Source organism: Drosophila miranda, chromosome 3 (genome assembly GCF_003369915.1).
Source record: "Drosophila miranda strain MSH22 chromosome 3, D.miranda_PacBio2.1, whole genome shotgun sequence".
Taxonomy (NCBI): Eukaryota; Metazoa; Arthropoda; class Insecta; order Diptera; family Drosophilidae; genus Drosophila; species Drosophila miranda.
The window spans coordinates 6,171,675-6,188,118 of NC_046676.1; the positions used below are offsets into that span (position 1 = coordinate 6,171,675).

At 46.0% G+C, this 16,444-nt stretch overlaps 10 protein-coding genes across 11 annotated transcripts; 6 read left to right on the forward strand and 4 right to left on the reverse strand.

Annotated features, from left to right (window-relative positions):
• The first annotated feature begins 985 nt into the window (after positions 1-985).
• Positions 986-2,581, forward strand: LOC108158066 (anillin-like). Its single transcript, XM_017290215.2, has 4 exons — positions 986-1,224; positions 1,293-1,646; positions 1,709-2,117; positions 2,173-2,581. The coding sequence occupies exons 1-3, from the start codon at positions 1,125-1,127 to the stop codon at positions 1,801-1,803; spliced, it is 549 nt and encodes a 182-aa protein (XP_017145704.2). The 5' UTR covers positions 986-1,124; the 3' UTR covers positions 1,804-2,117; positions 2,173-2,581.
• A 258-nt stretch (positions 2,582-2,839) lies between these two features.
• LOC108158148 (putative ATPase N2B) lies at positions 2,840-4,733 on the forward strand. Its single transcript, XM_017290368.2, has 4 exons — positions 2,840-3,395; positions 3,452-4,054; positions 4,114-4,374; positions 4,434-4,733. The coding sequence occupies exons 1-4, from the start codon at positions 2,976-2,978 to the stop codon at positions 4,554-4,556; spliced, it is 1,407 nt and encodes a 468-aa protein (XP_017145857.1). The 5' UTR covers positions 2,840-2,975; the 3' UTR covers positions 4,557-4,733.
• A 402-nt stretch (positions 4,734-5,135) lies between these two features.
• LOC108158151 (deoxyribose-phosphate aldolase) lies at positions 5,136-6,641 on the forward strand. The gene is made up of 3 exons (XM_017290371.2): positions 5,136-5,430; positions 5,490-6,070; positions 6,121-6,641. Exons 1-3 carry the CDS (start codon positions 5,388-5,390, stop codon positions 6,544-6,546), a joined length of 1,050 nt encoding a protein of 349 aa, XP_017145860.1. The 5' UTR covers positions 5,136-5,387; the 3' UTR covers positions 6,547-6,641.
• LOC108158154 lies at positions 6,554-8,044 on the reverse strand. Its single transcript, XM_017290376.2, has 2 exons — positions 7,396-8,044; positions 6,554-7,340 (listed from the first exon to the last, which is right to left on the reverse strand). The coding sequence occupies exons 1-2, from the start codon at positions 7,411-7,413 to the stop codon at positions 6,669-6,671; spliced, it is 690 nt and encodes a 229-aa protein (XP_017145865.1). The 5' UTR covers positions 7,414-8,044; the 3' UTR covers positions 6,554-6,668.
• A 92-nt stretch (positions 8,045-8,136) lies between these two features.
• Positions 8,137-11,081, reverse strand: LOC108158146 (probable nucleoporin Nup54). The gene is made up of 6 exons (XM_017290366.2): positions 10,991-11,081; positions 10,522-10,823; positions 9,637-10,095; positions 9,208-9,574; positions 8,585-9,146; positions 8,137-8,528 (listed from the first exon to the last, which is right to left on the reverse strand). Exons 2-6 carry the CDS (start codon positions 10,571-10,573, stop codon positions 8,187-8,189), a joined length of 1,782 nt encoding a protein of 593 aa, XP_017145855.1. The 5' UTR covers positions 10,574-10,823; positions 10,991-11,081; the 3' UTR covers positions 8,137-8,186.
• On the forward strand, positions 10,092-10,523 carry LOC108158160. The gene is made up of 2 exons (XM_017290383.2): positions 10,092-10,324; positions 10,382-10,523. The coding sequence occupies exons 1-2, from the start codon at positions 10,251-10,253 to the stop codon at positions 10,488-10,490; spliced, it is 183 nt and encodes a 60-aa protein (XP_017145872.1). The 5' UTR covers positions 10,092-10,250; the 3' UTR covers positions 10,491-10,523.
• On the forward strand, positions 11,004-11,569 carry LOC117187856 (bolA-like protein 2). The gene has a single exon (XM_033390741.1). The coding sequence runs from the start codon at positions 11,026-11,028 to the stop codon at positions 11,293-11,295; it is 270 nt and encodes an 89-aa protein (XP_033246632.1). The 5' UTR covers positions 11,004-11,025; the 3' UTR covers positions 11,296-11,569.
• Positions 11,570-11,594: 25 nt separating this feature from the next.
• LOC108158149 (mevalonate kinase) lies at positions 11,595-12,887 on the forward strand. Its single transcript, XM_017290369.2, has one exon. The coding sequence runs from the start codon at positions 11,613-11,615 to the stop codon at positions 12,783-12,785; it is 1,173 nt and encodes a 390-aa protein (XP_017145858.2). The 5' UTR covers positions 11,595-11,612; the 3' UTR covers positions 12,786-12,887.
• On the reverse strand, positions 12,798-13,581 carry LOC117187855 (transcription elongation factor SPT4). The gene is made up of 3 exons (XM_033390740.1): positions 13,309-13,581; positions 13,076-13,238; positions 12,798-13,007 (listed from the first exon to the last, which is right to left on the reverse strand). The coding sequence occupies exons 1-3, from the start codon at positions 13,375-13,377 to the stop codon at positions 12,889-12,891; spliced, it is 351 nt and encodes a 116-aa protein (XP_033246631.1). The 5' UTR covers positions 13,378-13,581; the 3' UTR covers positions 12,798-12,888.
• A 1,804-nt stretch (positions 13,582-15,385) lies between these two features.
• Positions 15,386-16,428, reverse strand: LOC117187853 (YEATS domain-containing protein 4-like). 2 transcript variants are annotated; one of them, XM_033390738.1, is made up of 3 exons: positions 16,245-16,426; positions 15,680-16,180; positions 15,386-15,621 (listed from the first exon to the last, which is right to left on the reverse strand). In XM_033390738.1, the coding sequence occupies exons 2-3, from the start codon at positions 16,041-16,043 to the stop codon at positions 15,464-15,466; spliced, it is 522 nt and encodes a 173-aa protein (XP_033246629.1). In that variant the 5' UTR covers positions 16,044-16,180; positions 16,245-16,426; the 3' UTR covers positions 15,386-15,463. The 2 variants fall into 2 exon arrangements, with proteins under 2 accessions (XP_033246629.1, XP_033246627.1); XM_033390736.1 differs by having other exon boundaries at positions 15,680-16,428.
• Between the last annotated feature and the right edge of the window lie 16 nt (positions 16,429-16,444).

Genomic DNA, 16,444 nt, shown 5'->3' on the forward strand with positions numbered 1-16,444 from the left:
TTGATCATAAGATGTGTTTCAACACCCATATAGCTGCAACTGTAAATAAAGCTAAGGGTGTTTTAGCGTTCATCAAGCGTTGGTCCAAGGAGTTTGACGACCCGTACGTTACGAAACAACTGTACATCTCGTTAGTTCGTCCTATATTGGAGTATTGTTCTTGTGTGTGGAGCCCGCAGTATAAAGAGCAGCAGGCTGTTATTGAATCCGTGCAAAAGCAATTTTTAATTTTTGCCCTTCGGAACTTTAACTGGGACTCGGGTAGAATCTTGCCACCCTACCGGTCTAGGCTAAATCTTATTGACCTGCCGTCGTTGCACCATCGCAGAATAGGCCTATCCGTCTACCCATATGTAGGTCTAATTATGCTGATCATGAACCTTTTAGGGTTTTATGCCATAATTATAACTCCCTCTGTCAAACCCTATCCCCTGAACTGTCTCTTAAACTAATTGCATGCAATATTTATAATCATTTAAATTTAGCTAACTTTTAACTTATCTTTTTCCGCCTTTAGTAACTAAGTACCATTATTAACAGATAATTTGTTAATTTAATAAATAAATAGACAATACTCATTTTGAGTATCGGGTATAACTAGTCAGTCTCTGTTTTAAAGCTATTTCAACGGTAATTTGCAGCTTCTTGTCTTCTTACAGAGACCAAGAATAGGTATCGGGATCGAGCTATATGTATATACAGTACACTACGAGAATATGCATGAATATGTCTAAAACATATCAAACTGAGAAAAGGTCTTTATTAATTACGTTTTAAAACTGCAGGCATTATTCAACGGAATATCAAAATTGAGCAATAGGAACGATTTTTCTCTTACGTTTTGGTACCTCTTTTTGTGTTGAGTTTTTCGTTTAAACCTTGTTTTAGTCAAAATAAAATAAGAGCATGTATTTAAAATTAACCAGTCATGTAGAAAATAGGTTAATTTTTTGGAATGAAATAGCAAAAACGAGGAAATGGATAATATAACGTGAATTCGTCAGTATATTTACGTTATATTTTTAAAATGAAACGGTATATTTTAGTATATTTCTGAGGACATAATTCTGCAAGGAGGACACCGCTTCCAAAAGGATCCGTGCGAGCTGTCGCTGAAGGAGCGCATGAAGCTTTTCGAGACCGCCAACAACAAGGCCATAATACCGAAGGCTCCAATAGCATCTGCAGCTAGCGTTAGTCAGATCAGACCCGAGGAGTCGAAAGGTGAGTGCGCTTTCTGTCGAATATTACTCCTAAATTTCATTCCATTGCTGCCTTTTTTGATCCCATAGCCCATGTTTCTGCTGTGCATCCTGTCACAGCGGCTGCTGTCTCCTCTAAAGAGGCTGCTGAGAGCGCTGTGGCGGCTCAAAAGCCGAAGCCAGAGAATAAGTTGTGCGCCAAGGTGGCTGCCCTTGTGTCCAATGCGGAGAGCATCAAGCATATTGATCGGCAGCGTCAGGAAGACATGAAAATCATCCCAAATCGCTTCAAAATGCACAAGGAAATCTTTGCTCCGCAGGCAGTGGCACGGGCAACACCACCGCCAGCATCAGTAACAGCGACAGTATCCAAGGTGGTACGGCCCATGCCTTCGCCAATGTCTGGGCTCTCTCCGGCCCTTGCCCGCAGCAAGAGGCGCTCAGGTAAGCCACGATGAACGGTAGACATTCAACGAACATTGTAGCTGACACTATTGTAATTTCAGCTCCTATTATCGACGAGGAGGCGAAACGAATTCAGAGCGCCATTCCGCCCTCTCTGACCACGACTCTAGTGGGGAAAACTTCTGTGCTACGGTAACAGCCACAGTTACAGCCACCAGCATGTGCAATGGCAGCCTTGGTCGCGCAGTGCAGCGCAATGAGGCGAAGTTGGAGGAGCAGCAGCAGAGTTCTGGTTGAAAATCCTTGGATCAGCGCAACTAATCTCATTGTCCTTTGCAGACTGTGCGCTATGCCGATCAGGATTTCTACTACAACCAGGACAGTTCGCTTAACTCGTCGCAGGCCTCGGTCGGCATTGATGACTATTTAGATGAGGCTCTGGTCGACGACTATGACATCACTCAGAATGATGACAGCCATGATGACTTGGACAGCCACCTATCGAGGGGCGTAAGTTTTCTCTGTTTCCTCTTTTGTTCCACCCACTTATAATCCGTTTGTACAGAGCAAAGAAAACCCGGCCCCAACGAGTTGCCTTACTATTGCCGATCAGGAGATCATGGACCGCAAAGACCTATTCGACAAGCAGCGGCAGGAAATATTACTGGCGCCAGAGCAGGGGCAGCTCGAAAAAGAGCGCCAAAAGATCAGGGCCAAAAAGGATTATCTTCAGCAATTGACATTTCAATGCATAGGAAAACCTCCCGAAGAAGAGAAATCCTTAATCCCTCTAATCCCTAAGAGGACCTATGAAGTACCAGCCGACAGCAGCAGCTCTATTACAAGACAAGTAACCGGCCTAACCGGTCCCCATGTCTAACAGACTATTGTACGGCGGACTCAATAAACATGTAGCACAAAAATTAAATTCCTTGTATTTTATTTATATTTGTAATTGGGAACAGTAAAAAATAAAAATACAATACAATTAATACTACAAATATTTTAGCATTTTTTCCTTTTCTTTTCCATTCTTCCTTCAAACGTAAACAGACTTATTCCGTTTGTCTTGCTCAAGCTCATATGTGTATGTATGAGTAAGTAAGGACAAAGTACAAAGCAAAATGTAAAATTTTAAATTTTTTTATCGTTTCAAAATACAATTTTTTTTACCTCTTATCGATAAAATGTATTTTAAAAATACCGCAAATATACTGACGAATTCAAGAAGTCCGAATGGTGTATTCGATACCATGCAACAACAAATTTCACGGCCAAAAATTCGCGGTCAACTAAATATAGCTTTATGTAATATGTTAAGATAACAAGACAACAAATAGATACGAGCGCTTAAACCCTCCCCTCACAATGTTTCGTCGTCAATTCGGAGATGTAATCCGCTGTACGCGACATAGAACGGTGTTGTTTAGGTCACACCAACTGGTGGCACAAACCCAAACCTGCCATGCGAGTCGATTGAGTCCTTTGCCGGAATATCAAGAGCGTGTCAGAGCGGGCAAATTGATGCCCGACAATAAACAACTGGAGACCATGAAGGAACTAGATGCCCTGTACCACAGGATTCAAGGCTACAGACCGCGAACCCAAAGCGGGGGCAGCAGTGGCGGTTTCTTCAACTCCATCTTTGGGCGGAGAAGGACCGACGATGATGACGCAGCAGATGACTTAAACGCAGGCAGCCATGCCCCAATGGGCCTGTACCTCTATGGCAGTGTGGGGGTGGGGAAAACAACTTTAATGGACCTGTTCTACGACTGCTGCACTCAGGTGACTAATAGATTGCACAACAAACAGAAACTTACAAGCAACTTACAAGTTGATAGATCCCTCGCAAGCAACGTGTTCACTTTACAGCCTTCATGAACAGTGTTCATGGGCGCATTCACGAGGCAAAGGAGCGGCAAGGACCCGTCGATCGGGCATTCAATTCGGAGAAACCAGCTCCTTTTGATCCAACGAAACCCGTGGCAGACATCATAGCCCGCGAGTCCTGGCTGATTTGCTTCGATGAGTTTCAGGTGACCGATATAGCCGACGCCATGGTCCTAAAGCGACTCTTTACACATCTCTTCAGAAAAGGCATTGTTATAATTGCCACCAGCAATCGGCATCCCGAAGATCTGTATAAAAACGGATTGCAGCGGACCAACTTTCTCCCGTTCATAGCCCTGCTCCAAAGGCGCTGCCAGCTGGCCAAACTGGACTCCATCGATTATCGACGCATTGCCCAGTCCGGCGACACCAACTACTTCGTCAAGGGCCAGAGCGATGCGGAGGGCAGTATGAATCGGATGTTTAAGATACTTTGCGCCGAAGAGAACGACATCATTAGGCCGCGCACCATCACCCACTTTGGAAGAGATCTTACATTCGTTCGCACGTGTGGCCAGGTCTTGGACAGCAGTTTTGAAGAGCTCTGCAATCGCGTAAGCGCTCCTTAGCAACATATAATCTTGAAAAAATATTAATATTTTCGCTCACAAAGCCTCTGGCAGGTAGCGACTACTTGCAGATATCTCAGTTTTTTCACACCGTCCTCATCAGAGATGTGCCCTCGCTGAACCTAAATATCAAGTCACAAATGCGGCGATTTATAACGCTGATAGATACGCTCTACGACAACCGAGTGCGCGTGGTAATATCAGCCGACTATCCGCTGGACAATCTATTCCAGGTCACCGATCCCGCTGACATTTCAGATACGGATCGCATTCTAATGGACGACTTGAAAATCAAACATGGCACGGTGAGTCGATAGGCCTGACGCTAATGATCGTTCCACTATAACAATAGGCTTTGTTTCAGCACGAATCGAAGTCCAGTGTGTTCACCGGGGAAGAGGAGCTGTTCGCCTTCGAGCGTACGATTTCCAGGCTTTACGAGATGCAGAAACGTGAATACTGGGAGCAGTGGGCAAAGCATCGCTGATACCCCCCAGCCCGACCTCAAACCACAAAAGCAATAGTTTCATTAGTGCAAATAAATTATTCGTATACCTCGTGTCGGAGTACACTAAAGTTTTCGTTGTAGTTTCACACTAGAAACACAAGCATAGAAATAGATATGGTTGACTTGTCAAAAGTATTAAAGCAATTTAGAAACAAATTTATTCGAGTCTTTATGTGCCAGCCGGGCTCAGCTGCACTGGCCAATGTTGAAGAAGAGGCCGAAATGGTCCGTCTCCACGGCGTAGTCCAGGTCCGAAGACTGCCTTCAACCAAGCTTGAATGCCGGGTGGGCAGCCTCCACGGTGGTATCAATATCCTCCTTATCGCCACCCTGAATTTCAGCGATTCTCTTGTGCCACTCATTGTTGATGAACAGTCCGTATAGAGCACCTCCGGGGTTGTCTTGGGCTGAGGCAAAGCTGCGGCAAAGGGCGCCGCCGGTCTTTAAAACGGCCAGTTCGGGACTTCGCAGCTTTGTTTTGTTCCGCAATTGTGATGGCAGTGCTTCGATAAATCACGCGACAACTGATCGCTGGTGGTGGCAGTTTCGCAGCGATCAGAACAGCTGATCTTTTCGGTTGAGAAACACTAGAAAAACAAGCCTAGAAATAGAAGTTGTTGACTTATCAAAAGTTTTATTTCAGTCAAAACGTGCTGGTGATATGTTTTGTTATCTGGTGATCGTGTCGTGTGGTAAAATTATCTGTTTAACATTCAGTTCTATTTAAACTAATAAGGTTGAGGTTGGGGCGGAAGAAGATTAGAAGGTCAAGATCATTTGCATATCTCAGAACGGGGAACAAACCGGAAAATGGACGTAAAAGAGTTTGAAGTGAACAAAACCCTTCCTTATGGTGAGAAAAACATTTAACGAATAGAGAACTAAACTGAGATTCTTGGTACATTTTCGTAGACCCCTCCCTGCTCGCTGTTAACATTTCACTGCGCCAGATCGAGGAGATTGCGTCGACTGTGTCCCAGCGCTGCCATGTGAGCGGCGTAAACGAAATTGCCTGGGCCTTGAGGGCGCTGATGCTGACGGATTTGACCACTCTGGCGGGTGATGATACGGCGGCCAATGTGCGCAGGCTGTGCCTGCGTGCCTGCTATCCGTTCGAGCCGCAGTTCTTTGACAAATTCTTCGAACGAGCTCTTCTCTCTGAGATTCATACAGCCGCCGTCTGCGTGTACCCGGCTAGGGTGAAGGATGCCTACCAGGCACTTCAGCAGTACGACAAACTGAACAAGGTAGCCATCGCAGCGGTAGCGACTGGCTTCCCCACTGGCCAGTATGGACTGCAGACGCGCCTGCAAGAGATTAGTCATGCCATTCTGGCTGGCGCAACCGAAATTGATATCGTTATCAACCGTCAACTGGCACTGGTGGGCGACTGGGAGGGCCTCTACAACGAGGTGGTTCTGATGCGCAGTGCATGTGGAAACGCACACTTGAAGACCATTCTGGCCATAGGCGAGCTCGGGACAATGGAGAATGTAAGCTGATGACCGGCAAGCATAATGGTTGATTGACATCCCCGTTACAGGTTTACAAAGCGGCTATGGTATGCATGCTGGCTGGAGCGGACTTTATAAAAACCTCCACGGGGAAGGAGTCTGTGAATGCGACGCTGCCTGTTGGCTTGGTTATGATATTCGCCATACAGGAGTTCAAGCGTCGCACTTGCCAGATTGTCGGCCTGAAACCAGCTGGCGGTGTCCGAACTGTGCGAGATGCCATTGCCTGGATGACGTTGGTGAACGAGACTCTTGGTATGCGCTGGCTGCGTCCCGAACGTTTCCGTTTTGGTGCGTCGGGTCTACTTGATGACATTGAGAAAGTAGTACGAGAAGGTGTGGCCAAACTAGAGGCAGAAGAGGCTGAAAAGGCCAAAAAAGGGGAAGCTGTGGTGGAGCAAGACCCCGTGGAAACCCTTTGCAAAGAGCTCCGAAAGACAAAGCAGGAGAAGTAAGCACAGCTTCGCTATAGCCATCCACTTCTCGCATGGACTACATTTATTACTGCATTTTTATATCGTGACTAAAATTAAATGAACAATTTCTATGAGTGATGTTGATCCTGTTCAATCGATTTTTAGTCGTAATTGAACTGTGCAGGAGCCGCCATTAGATCCTCCTCCGCCTGCTCTTCGCCATGCTGCAGCAGTTCTCCGGGGCCAGCCTCTTTGTGTGGCTGATTATCCGGCATCTTCACCTGCATGTCCACAGCAAAGAAGGAATCATCAAAGTTGATGCGATTGCGCTCATCCTGCTCCAGGTAGAGTGCCTTGGGCGTCTCCCCTCCCATGGCCTTCTCATATGTATTCAACCACTTCAGATTGAGATTGATATGCTTGGCTGCCGCATTGAACTTCTTTGGCTTCTTCTTTGGCTTGTCCGCATAGTAATTGTGCTCCTGCTTCTGCGACTCCGGCGGAGGAGCTATCTTCTCCAGGAGCCTGCTCTTGGCATCCAGTTTGGGATCCACATAGTCGAAGAGGGGCAAATAGAAGTTATACGGTTGCTCTGTGGGCGGCAGCAATAGCTGTTGCGGCTGCACCTGTTGCTGCACATGGCTGCTGGCTTCCGCCATTGAGTCTTCCTCAATGGCGGGGCCAAAGATTTCGCCAGCTCTCCTGAGCAAATTCTCCAAACGCTCAAGGGTTATAATGTGAGGGTGTAGCAGCTGTGCATCATCATGGAGCTGTGCCCGACGTGCTGCTGTGGGGCTGGCCGTGACACTCGAACAGAAGATGCACAACAGCAGCTGCAAAGAACATAGAATTAGGACCGAAACCGGATCCTTCACTCTTTCCACTCACAATCAATATGCCACTCATGTTGCCTTTGATGTCAAACCCAAATCCAAATCCAAACACTTTAAATGGTCCACTTTCGGTTTCACATGCACTGCTCTCTGACTGAAGCACCTTCACTTTCAAAGATCTCACACGAAGTAAGGCCTGCTTTGGGCAAGCCTATTCATTTATAGTCGCTCTCCATGCTCCATGCTCCCATGCTCCACGCTCAAACGGAAGCTCGGAAGTCTCCACCATCAATGGCCCAACAACAACAGTCCAACAGCCAAGGAGCAGAGCAGTTTGGCTGGGAGAAAACAAGTTTCTCACACAAGAAAATAAATATGTAACGAGCCAAACTAGACATGCACGCCAAATCAAATCTTTGCCTGTGTGCACGACGCTCTTGTGCATAATAATTTTAATGTAACAGCAGCGCATTGGCGTTGCAGTTGAACAAACTGGAATGGAAGTACCGGCGAGGTGACTAACAGTTTGTCACTCAGGCAATTGCCATCGCCGCTGAAGAAATTGTCCAATTTCAGGCGGTGGCCAGAGAAAAGTCGGCCGTCGGCCGCCTGCCTCGTCTTTTGCTTCGACTGTAAGTGCATTGACCCACACAATTATTTCCGCAGCAATGGGGACGAATGTGTGAACGCGTTTCGATTGTCTTGCGATCCATAGCCGTAAAAGTGCAAGTTCAAAGTTACAGGAAATGTTTAGTGTGCGGCGGCATAATGGGAAAAGTGTAACGACCATAACTTGTTCATTGACTCGGACATCGGTTCGTAATTTATTAAACGGTTTCGCTCACATTATGCCTGCTTAAGTTCGGGCAATCCTTTAACAATAACATCAAGGGCTTTGAGGTCCTTATTGACAGTCTCACTCAGCACTTTCATGGCGCGCTGTTGCATGATCAAAAAATTCTTCATCTCATCCTCGGCCTCCGGGTCCATCGTATACTCGCACCCACCATTGCCAGCAAACTGATTCCGCTGCATTCGCATCTGGGATAGCAGCTCGCTGAGCCGCCCCTTAAACTGTGTGGGTGCCGATACAACGGCCTGCATGCTCTGCAGCTTGGTGCGCAAGGCCTCCTCTTCGGGTGTCAGCGAGGAGCCCACCTTCCGTGTGCACTCTTGCTTCACAATTATCTGTTTGATGTAAGAATAAGTTATCAGCCTTCCAACAAGGATTATTTCTCTCTTACCCTAAGTATGCGATGACTAAGCTCAGCCAGCTTGCGCTTATGCTCCAATATTTTGGCCGAAGCCATGCAATGCCGGTGTCTCAGCTCCGTCAGTTCTCCTTCCACTTTCTTCATGTACAGGGCATGCGTGTCTGTTTCCTGCTCCTGGCATTTGACGCGCCATTTCAAGTCGTTGAAGCCAATCATTGGCACTGGTAGGAATTTACCAGCGTCTGGATTATCCAAATTGGCTTGACGCCACATTCGCGGATCTACGCCTCTGGGAGGATTCTCCAAATATTCCTTCAGTTGATCCTCGTCAGGCAGTACTAGGGCCAATGATTCCACAATCCCCAGATTCGTTAGCTGAGGTTTCAGCGATGCCTGGTTTAAATAGTTTGAGAGCTCAGTGGCCAATATCCGCTTTCCCTCGTTCGGTGCATGCTGCAGTTTCTCATCCACGTAGATAACCATCTGACACTTTTTATTCTCCAACTCTTTTATGGTTTCAACGTGCACCATCATGTTGGGCTTGCCGCCAAACAAACTGTGAAGGGTTTGAATCACTTGTTGCTGGTGCGGCCTGAAAAGTGAACGTATCATATTGAATATAATTGTGCGTGGAGGATATGGCGTCTACTTACTTGATGACCGAAAGGTCCCTGTCAAAGTTAAGAGCCACTAGTCCCAGTTTGTTATCCTTGCCGGGCATGCGACTGTACCCGATGGCTTTGAAGCGACATAGGTAATTCTCCGGCGTGATATCAACTGGCGGCGCACTCTGCGAATAGAAAAGCTTTCCAGTACCCCACATGGACTGCAGGTAGTTCCATTTGGCCACAATGCTGTCACGCTCATCGCCAAATATTGAGACATTCAGAATGGATTGAGCAAACGCCTCATCGGCTGATATGGGTGCTGGCTGCTGTTGAGGCTGGCCCAGCATAAAACTGGTACCACCGAATCCACCAAAGCCAGGAGTAACTGTGGTATTCGACGGCTTTCCGAAGTCTGCAAAACAAACAAGTTAGAAATATTACGGATACGAATCTGAATATGATAGTAGAACTCACTGGAGCCAAACACGCTGCCGCCAAATCCCGTTGTCTGGCCAGTTCCAAAGCCACCGAAAGCTGGAGCCGTGGTCGTTGTTGCCCCAAAGCCTGCAAATCCACTCGCAGGTGCTGTGCTGGTCGCGGCCTGCTGACCAAATCCACTAAAAGCTGTATTTGTCGCTGGAGCTGCAAACAAACCTCCCTGACCTGCTGCCGGGGCAGCACCGAATCCACCAAAACCACCACCAAGTCCTGTTGTGGCTGGTGTTGTCTGGGCACCGCCAAAACCTTGCGCTGCAGTAGGAGCTCCAAAGCCTTGCCCAGCCGTGGGAGTGCCGAAAGCAGTTCCGCCTCCAAAAGCAGGCGTCGCTGTTGCGGTTCCAAATGCTGGAGCAGCTGACGCCGGGGCGCCGAACGCAGACACTGCTTGACCAGCTCCGGGCGTCGATCCAAATGGTGAACCGAACATGCCGCCAGCTTCCATGTGGGGAGATAAGCAAAACAAATGATTGGGTCAATGATTTTTATTCAGCTTCCGCCGTGGGTTCTTATCTGTGATAACAGTGTCCGAAATTCTAATTTCTAAACTAGCAATAGTTTTCTTCGGACACTGAACGCAACAGGTTGAAAAAATGGCTGTTCTTATTTTGATTTTCTTGGTGCTAGCCTCAGCGGCGTATGTGGCGTACATTATCCTCAAGAAAGGGTGAGTTCGCTAATATCTTTTGATGTTCACGACCATTATCAAATGATCCTGTTGCAGCATCAATCCAAGGGACATTCGCATACACAGTATACAGGATGCCAAAAAATTACTTCAGCTACCACCAAGTGGGGCCGGGCCCCACAGATACTTGGAAAAAAGGGCTTGAAGAGGCTGCGATTGTTTTCATTGCAACTCACTTTTGGCCGGCGTGCTCGCTCCCAGCGGTGTACTCGATCCAAAAAAGGACATGATGTGGCAAACGTATGAATGAACCGATTCCAACTAAATGAGTTTGCTTTTTCTTGGGTGCTCTTCCTTTATTTTATTTTAACAAAAGTGTATCCTAATAAACGTAAAAATTTGGCGCTTTCTGAAATCTTGTGTTTTTTTGTTAGGGATGCAAGAAGGCCGATTGTTTAAATATCGATGCAGCTTTAAAATTCCTATCGCCATTGCCGGTCACAAATGTCAACATATCTTCACAGGGCCGCTTCTTCTCCTGGAGAGTATATAAAATATTATTAATAATAAATTAGTATTATTGAATTCAATTATTCTATCAAACATTCGAATGAACGATTGAAAACGGTACAAATCTATGAATATCGCAACCGACAGTCGAAACTGGCAGCAGAGCCAATCGATACTTAATACTACCACCTCTACCTCAGAATTTGCCTCGTTTTAAAAATTCCACCAAAATGAGTAAATACAGCTCAAAGTATTTGGAGGACAAGCTTAAACAAGAGCTTGAAGCCAAGTACGTGAATGTGGTCGATGAATCAGACGGCTGCGGAGGAAAATTCAGCGTGATTATTGTATCGGAAGCATTCAAAGGCAAGACGTTGCTACAGAAACACAGATTAGTCAACACGACGCTGGCCGAAGAACTAAAAGAAATACACGCTTTCTCGCAAAAGTCATACACGCCCGAAGAGTGGGAGAAAGTGCAGCAACAGCAGCAACAATAAGCCGTAACCTGTTGTCGTTCGTTTGTAGTTTGAATTTTTGCGTGCGATGATCGGAACCAGTATAGACGAAACCAGCCACCACCGAAAACAGTGAACAGTTGAACAAAGAAAGTGAAAGGGAAACAACAGACAACTGGACCGGAGTGGAGTTTGGAGTTGCTAAATAAACTACGCAAATGATCCGCTAAATGCATACGTTACATAAAAAAACAATAAAAACTTAAGTACTCGACGTATAGACAACTTTTTGTACGCTCTCCATTACAATTTTAAATTGCTGATATACCGATAAAGACAACTCGCCGCAGAACAATACAATGCTCAAGTTCCAGGTCCACTCTCCGGGCAAGGTCATTCTCCATGGGGAACACGCTGTTGTCTACAATAGGCCCGCCCTGGCAGCTGTGGTTGGGCTGGGCACCAATCTCCAGTTCCGCCAGGAGGCGGACAGCCAGGTAGCCAGCTTCCAGCTGGAGGCTCTCAACTGCACCCTGGAGATACAGCTTGCCGACTTTAATGCGTTTCTCGAAAACTTCCGCAGCAAGTATCCGGCGGACAGCACGGCCAAGCTGATGGAGGAGGTGCGAGGGGAAGTTTCCAAGCAACTGGAAAGAGCTGCCGGCAGCACAACAAAGCCTCATACCCAACGGGCGTTCATATCCATCTACTATTTGTTGGCGGGAGCTATACTCTCATCGCCAAAAGATCCCAAGCTGACTCTTCAAACCGGTTTCCAGGTGCAGGTAGAAACCGAACTGAACGTGGGCGCCGGGTTGGGTAGTTCTGCTTCATTTGGAGCCGCCTTGGCAGCCGCTTTTCTAATCTTGTCCGGTCACTTTGACCAGGAGAGCTACTTGCAGGAGGAAAATCAGGCTCTTATCTCGAGCTGGGCCTACGAATCGGAACGAGTCAATCATGGAACACCATCCGGGCTGGACAACACAGTGTGCACCTACGGCGGCATGTTGCGCTATGTGAAAGGACAAGGATTTCAGTCCCTGCGCATACAGAAACCGCTCAACATTCTGCTCGTTGACAGTCGCGTGAGCCGCAGTACGGCAGACATCGTGGCTAAGGTTCGCCACTTAGCTGAAGGCTTTCCTCAGCTCATTGAAGCGATTTGGCAAGCCTGTGAGGAGCTGGTGACGGCAGCTGTCCCACTTTACGAGAGCTTCGGCAATGCTCAGGACGACAGTGCAAAGTTTGAAAAACTCGAACGCCTCTTCCAAATTAACAACGATCTTCTGAAGGCTATTGGTGTGTCGCACCCCAAACTGGAACAAATATTCACCATTGCGTTTAAGAGAGGCTTCTTCTCGAAGCTAACAGGCGCCGGAGCTGGTGGCTATGCAATTGTCCTGCTGCCAGAGAACTACGATTGCAACGAAGTGTACTGGAAGCTTAAGGAGGAACTGGAGTCGGCGGGTTTTGGCGTTCATGTGACGACAGCTGGCGGCGTTGGATTACGTGTTAGCTCTTTGGATGATTGATCCAACACTTGCTCCATTTTGTATTGCTATTGTTTGTATTCGTGGTTTTGTTATGACTTAAAAATAAAGATTTGCATTTGTATTTTGTACGGCCAAAAACTATTTAGCGTTGACTCCTATCGCGGGATTTGTAGACAATACCCCGGTTCTTCATATCTCTTAAAGTTGATTGAGGTAAAGTTCCTGATACGGATATAGCATAGATGCCGCGTGTAAATCGAGCTGCAATATACATACAATTTAAATTAAAAACTGTCTGTCAGTGCAGCACTCCATTGAGATTAATTTACCTAATCGCTGCCATTTCGCCACCCAGGAATCGGTGGGTGTTGTCAAAGCTATAAGCCCATCAAAATTGTTGCTGGTGTGGTCGTACACATTATCTTTGTTGCCTTTCATGCGCAAGAACTCTTCGCAGTTTTCGCAGCCGTCAGTCTCAAATTGATCAAAACTCTGAAAGACGCGATTGATGATTTGATGCGTGATTTGATGCAGAGTTGAGCAAGCAACCAAGTTAACCTACCTTCACCAAGGAACAAACCAGGCACGCCCGCAGACCCCTCAGATCCTTGGGTATCGCGTCAAAGGACATCGTTTTTTTTGTTTTTTTTTTTTTTAGGGTTTAAGTTACCCTTGAGTAGCGTGGGATTATTTGGCCGACCGCCTTTTGAAGATGGAAATTGTAAATTTTTTGACTATTCAAAGAATAGAAGATGTTGGAGTACTGTTATAATTTTACATCAATTCCGTCGATGAACTCAATTAGTGTTTGGTACGCGCTGATGTTTTGTTTTTTTTTTTTTTTAGGATTTAAGTTACCGGTGGAAACGTTTGTCAGAAATAAATTTCCATTGGTGGCAGCCAATTCTGGCTTAATTTCCACACTCCATTTCGATAATAGGACCAGCTGGCCGAGGGATTTGAATGCACCTGCTGACCGCATGACCAAAGGACAGAGTTTCCCGGGGCCACACGCCATTGCAAGTGAGTTTCCTGCCGGCTCTTAAGGCTGGTGTTCGCCAACTCCAGCCTGGCCGTTGTAGAGGTAACCACGAGCGGGCCAAACCAGCCAATACATCGATACTCGCCGACCGTGTCTGGCCGCACAAGGACACGCAGACGGGAAATGGCCGTCTCTTGGGTTACGTTCAGCTTGCCATTGCCCGATTTCAGGTATTTAAATCGGCTGGCTCCCACGGATAAATTGGAATTTGCGGCATTCGGCCAGCGGCGATAGCTCCACTCGAAACCCTCTGGCTGCAAACTGGTCTCGCACTCAAACACCACCTCATCTCCAAGGGGCGCCACAATTGATTCGGGTGCGCGAAGAATTCGCACGCCTGGCGAGGGCGCGGGCGATGGCGACGAGGGAGGGAATGATGGCTGTTAAACCGGAATTGCTTCCAGGCTCGACGTCAGCAGCGAAAAAAGCAGAAGCGACGACGTCAGCGGCGACATTGAGAGGGACTGCAAATGGTAAGGCATAGGTATACCCAAAAATATATAACCAAAGCCTAATCCAAATCTTTGGCACTCACTGTATTTCGTATCTTTTGGTGGCTTGAGAAACGCGTTTGCGTTTGCGCAGTTAACAAATTTCACTCAGAATCACGCATCACCGTTCGTTTATATGGGTCTGTATGTATCCATATTCATGTGTACGCTGTTTATGCACATTATACGTTAACGACCAGACATTCGAGCCATAAAAACATTGTCTTTTAATTCAGCATTCGATTTTCGAAGCCACCGACATGATGCACTCAACAAGTCAAATAAACAATAGCATTTTATTGTTCTGCCCCTCAGAAATATACCGAAATATACTGACTAGTTGTTTGTATTCAAGTACCATCATATTCCTCGTTTTTGATATTCGCTTGAATGTTACTAGCTAGCTAGGACCCTCAGCTCTGAAATCATAATTTTATCCAATTGATCAATAAATTTCCTTAAAGACTAGTTAGTTTTAAATTCTCATCTTTATTTTATTGTTTACAAAATAAGGTTCAAGCTAAAACGGTCAATTCGATGCTGATCACCAGTATTCGATGTGTCCTGTGACATGGCTAAATGGCATATACTGGAAAAGACTAGAAAATACTATGAAAAATATAACATTTTGCAAGGAGTGTGAGCTAGACATGGTGGCAAGAAAATAAGTGTGACCGCGGATATTCCGATTCCGATGAAAAACGAACTCAACCCACTTAACTAACTTGACTAAAACAAGGTTAATATATATCCTGATCCCGATCATTCTTGGTCTCCATAAGAAGACAATAAACTGCTAAGTTTTAGCCTTCATTGGAGCCTGGGATGACAAACATTTCCGCAATTCTATAATACCCTTTTCCCTTCCACGGACAGAATGTCGTTTTAATATTCCCGCATAATTACGGTATATTCACCTTTAGCGACTGCCCGAATGTCTCCAGCTTTTGGCCATTAAAGAGTCTCAGCCAAAATTTTATACCTTCCAATTTTATCAGAATAACATCTGAATCTGATCCACCTCCTGAACTTGAAAATCACGTACATATCCCGGTAGATTCACCTTTTCAATAGTTGAGAAATGCAGTTCCAATCATCACCATATGTCGATTCATATAATTTATTATATTAATTTATCCTCAATTAATTCCTCCCCAAAACATGGTCGCATAGAGATGTAGGTATTACGTAGGTGCCTTTTGCACTTTAGCCAATTCCGCCTTAAATTTCGAGATGGTTTCCCGTGCAAGCTTCAGCTTGTCCTTGAGTGTTAAAATCTCTCCCTTAACTTTCTTCTTTACATTGACAATGTTGTCCAGCGTTTTAGTCTTCTTTTCTTCAACTAAAATAAACAAATCTATTTAGTACTAATGGCCAAACGGCAAGTGAAAAGAACTTACAGTCTGTGTCATGGCTAAGCAGTCCATTGGAGCTTTGTTCCGAGAGCATTAAATAATGCTGCATGACCTGGGTGGGCTCTTGGAAGACGATTTCCTCATACGATTCCGATACAAGACCCTTCTTGGTGTCCATGGTGGTGGTGGAGGTCAGCTCGCCATCAACGACGGGCGATTGAAAGAGCTTCAGGATGTGGTAGCAGGTCACCGGCCGCTCCGACTGATCATTGAAGTAGATTTTAATAACAACCTCAAACTCACCCCAGCCGGTTTCCGTGACTTCGTATGGGGGCTTGACCACAATGCGATTAGGGTTCGCATAGCTCTCGTGCAGCTTAAAATGCACTTTCTTCACGTAAATGGACATGTCCTCATTGGAGTAGGGCTTCAGATAGACCTTCCACTGGTGCGTGTGTCCGTCCTCTTCACGCTTTTTGCCAAAGGAGCGCGCGATGTTCCCATACACAATGGGCTTGACAATGGTGACGCCCTTGAGTCGACCACCTGAGTCTCCACCGAAATCAGCCATAGTTTTTTTTTAATTTTTTTTTTTTAGGATTTAAGTTACCAAGTTTGGCCGCCCGCCTTTTGAAGGTGGAAATTGCCAAGTCAAAGAATAGAAGATGTTGGAGTACTGTTTATAGCTTTACATCAATTCCGTCGATGAACTCAATTAGTGTTTGGTACGCGCTGATGTTTTTTTTTTTAAAGAATTTTTAGATTATACTTTCTTAGAGATGGGAAGTTTTGCCTTGTTTTGTTGTACTT